At 42.6% G+C, this 645-nt stretch overlaps 1 protein-coding gene across 1 annotated transcript in view; it reads left to right on the top strand.

Annotated features, from left to right (window-relative positions):
* The first annotated feature begins 460 nt into the window (after positions 1-460).
* Positions 461-645, top strand: part of LOC118406092 — a 5,917-nt gene continuing 5,732 nt past the window's right edge. The window contains exon 1 of the mRNA XM_035805952.1: positions 461-623. Coding sequence (XP_035661845.1) covers positions 515-623 — 109 coding nt within the window. The 5' untranslated portion in view covers positions 461-514. The remainder of the gene's footprint in view (positions 624-645) is intronic.

Genomic DNA, 645 nt, shown 5'->3' with positions numbered 1-645 from the left:
CGATCCTTTTTTTTCTCCTTCTTTACTTCCTCCCTCTCTTCTCGCGGTACAAACAAAAGGGGGAATGATATTGACCACGCATCTGCTACCATGGTTACTGGTTAAGTAGCAGACATACTGTGGTGTTTGATTTTATGTAGCAAGTGTCAGGATAGGGCTGAGGTGGCTGGTCGCCATATGCATGAAGGTGTTTGAGTAAGAATAACAGAGTAGACAATTTGTTAGGCTAGACTACGTGAATGTAAACATTATGTTTTGCATGCAAATATTACCTTTGTAGACAAAGAATGAGCGCACAATTAGGTATTCTACAAAAATCTACATGTACAATTGACGAATCATGGTATGGTATTCTCGGCCATAAGTTATGTACTAGGTAACATTTAGGTTGAAGGGTCAACTCAGGCACTTGTATCATGTACCTGAAATAAAATGTTGTAGTTTTATTTCAACCTTTAACTATATTCCGACATTTTCCTTCGGTGTAGCGTCTGGGTTCAGGACCCCTCGCAGAATGTCAGCGGTGTCCGAAATTTCGGAAGCTCCATCCGAGATGACACCGGATCCGGAAACAGGAGAGGAGACGGGAAGGGACACAGACGGAGACTTCTCATCCGGAAACGGTACAGTTTCCTGTCTTATGTC

The sequence above is a fragment of the Branchiostoma floridae genome, chromosome 18 (genome assembly GCF_000003815.2).
Source record: "Branchiostoma floridae strain S238N-H82 chromosome 18, Bfl_VNyyK, whole genome shotgun sequence".
In the NCBI taxonomy this organism is placed as follows: Eukaryota; Metazoa; Chordata; class Leptocardii; order Amphioxiformes; family Branchiostomatidae; genus Branchiostoma; species Branchiostoma floridae.
This window is presented reverse-complemented; position numbering and strand designations above follow the sequence as displayed.